The sequence below is a fragment of the Wasmannia auropunctata genome, unplaced genomic scaffold (assembly GCF_000956235.1).
Source record: "Wasmannia auropunctata unplaced genomic scaffold, wasmannia.A_1.0 LD336078.1, whole genome shotgun sequence".
NCBI lineage: Eukaryota > Metazoa > Arthropoda > Insecta > Hymenoptera > Formicidae > Wasmannia > Wasmannia auropunctata.
Window position 1 is genome coordinate 1,053,807 of NW_012026812.1, and position 956 is coordinate 1,054,762.

The window sequence follows — 956 nt, forward strand, 5'->3', positions numbered from 1 at the left end:
AGCGTTAGTGAGTATTGTCATCATGCCTTTGATATTCTCTGTTCGTTGCATTAATTCCTTCTCTCTTTTTTTCAGAACCTTCATCATACTCCTACATTCCAGCACCTCGTTTAATTCGGCTTCGTCGGAGGAATTTCCTGAGTTGGCCATGTTTATTGTTTATGGAGCAATACTTTTTATTGCCTTAATGGTTATGTCTTGTGGCTCTAGTCTCAATCTTCGTCGCTCACTAGTTGTGCGGCGTGTAGGCCACACAAAAAGGCAGCCAGTCGCTTTGATATTATTAGGTCAGGTGGTCCTTGGTCTGGGTCCACCTGGATTAGTGTGCCCTTGGGTATGTCGTGTAGTGTGCTACCGTGGGCTGTTTCAACAAAATCCTTAAAGTCGGTTATACTGGCTGGGCAGAGTTCGCAGTCGGTAGCCCGTCGAAATATGAATAGCGGTTCCTGACAAGAGGTGCAGAATGTCCTGTTTATTAGAATTGCGTGGTCTAGGGTGCAGTAATGTTTAACGATGAATCGTAATGAGTCGTGATTTTGCAATGTGTGCCTTGACGTACATTTTGTGCATAGGCGGATTGATCCTGTGTCGTCGGTATAACCGAATATAGTTAGACAGACTGCTCTGCTTACCCAGCCGAGCAACTCGACGGCTGGTGGCAGTTTTCGATCGTAGCGTTTCAAAATGCGGCACATAGGTTTTAGTTTATTTATTCGTTTATCGTTATCTAATAAGATATCCTACTAAAGCAATCCCACCGCTGTCACCAATTGTTACGTCCTGGATTTTTGGAAAGTGAGGACGCAGGGGTGGGGTTTACCTTTTGGAGATCTGGGAAAATAAAAGAAATAGGAGACACAATCAGAGAGATGGCTAGCTTAGAGTGGGCCGAGCGGAAACCCTTACGCTTGCCGTGAACATCATCATTTCCCTATCACTTTGTGTCTTAGTGATAG

General features: G+C 44.7%; 1 protein-coding gene across 1 annotated transcript in view; it reads right to left on the reverse strand.

Annotated features, from left to right (window-relative positions):
- LOC105449094 overlaps window positions 1-150 on the reverse strand; it is a 1,248-nt gene extending 1,098 nt beyond the window's left edge. Inside the window, exon 1 of the mRNA XM_011688091.1 lies at window positions 50-150. Within this exon, the coding sequence (XP_011686393.1) occupies window positions 50-150 (101 nt within the window). The remainder of the gene's footprint in view (window positions 1-49) is intronic.
- Between the last annotated feature and the right edge of the window lie 806 nt (window positions 151-956).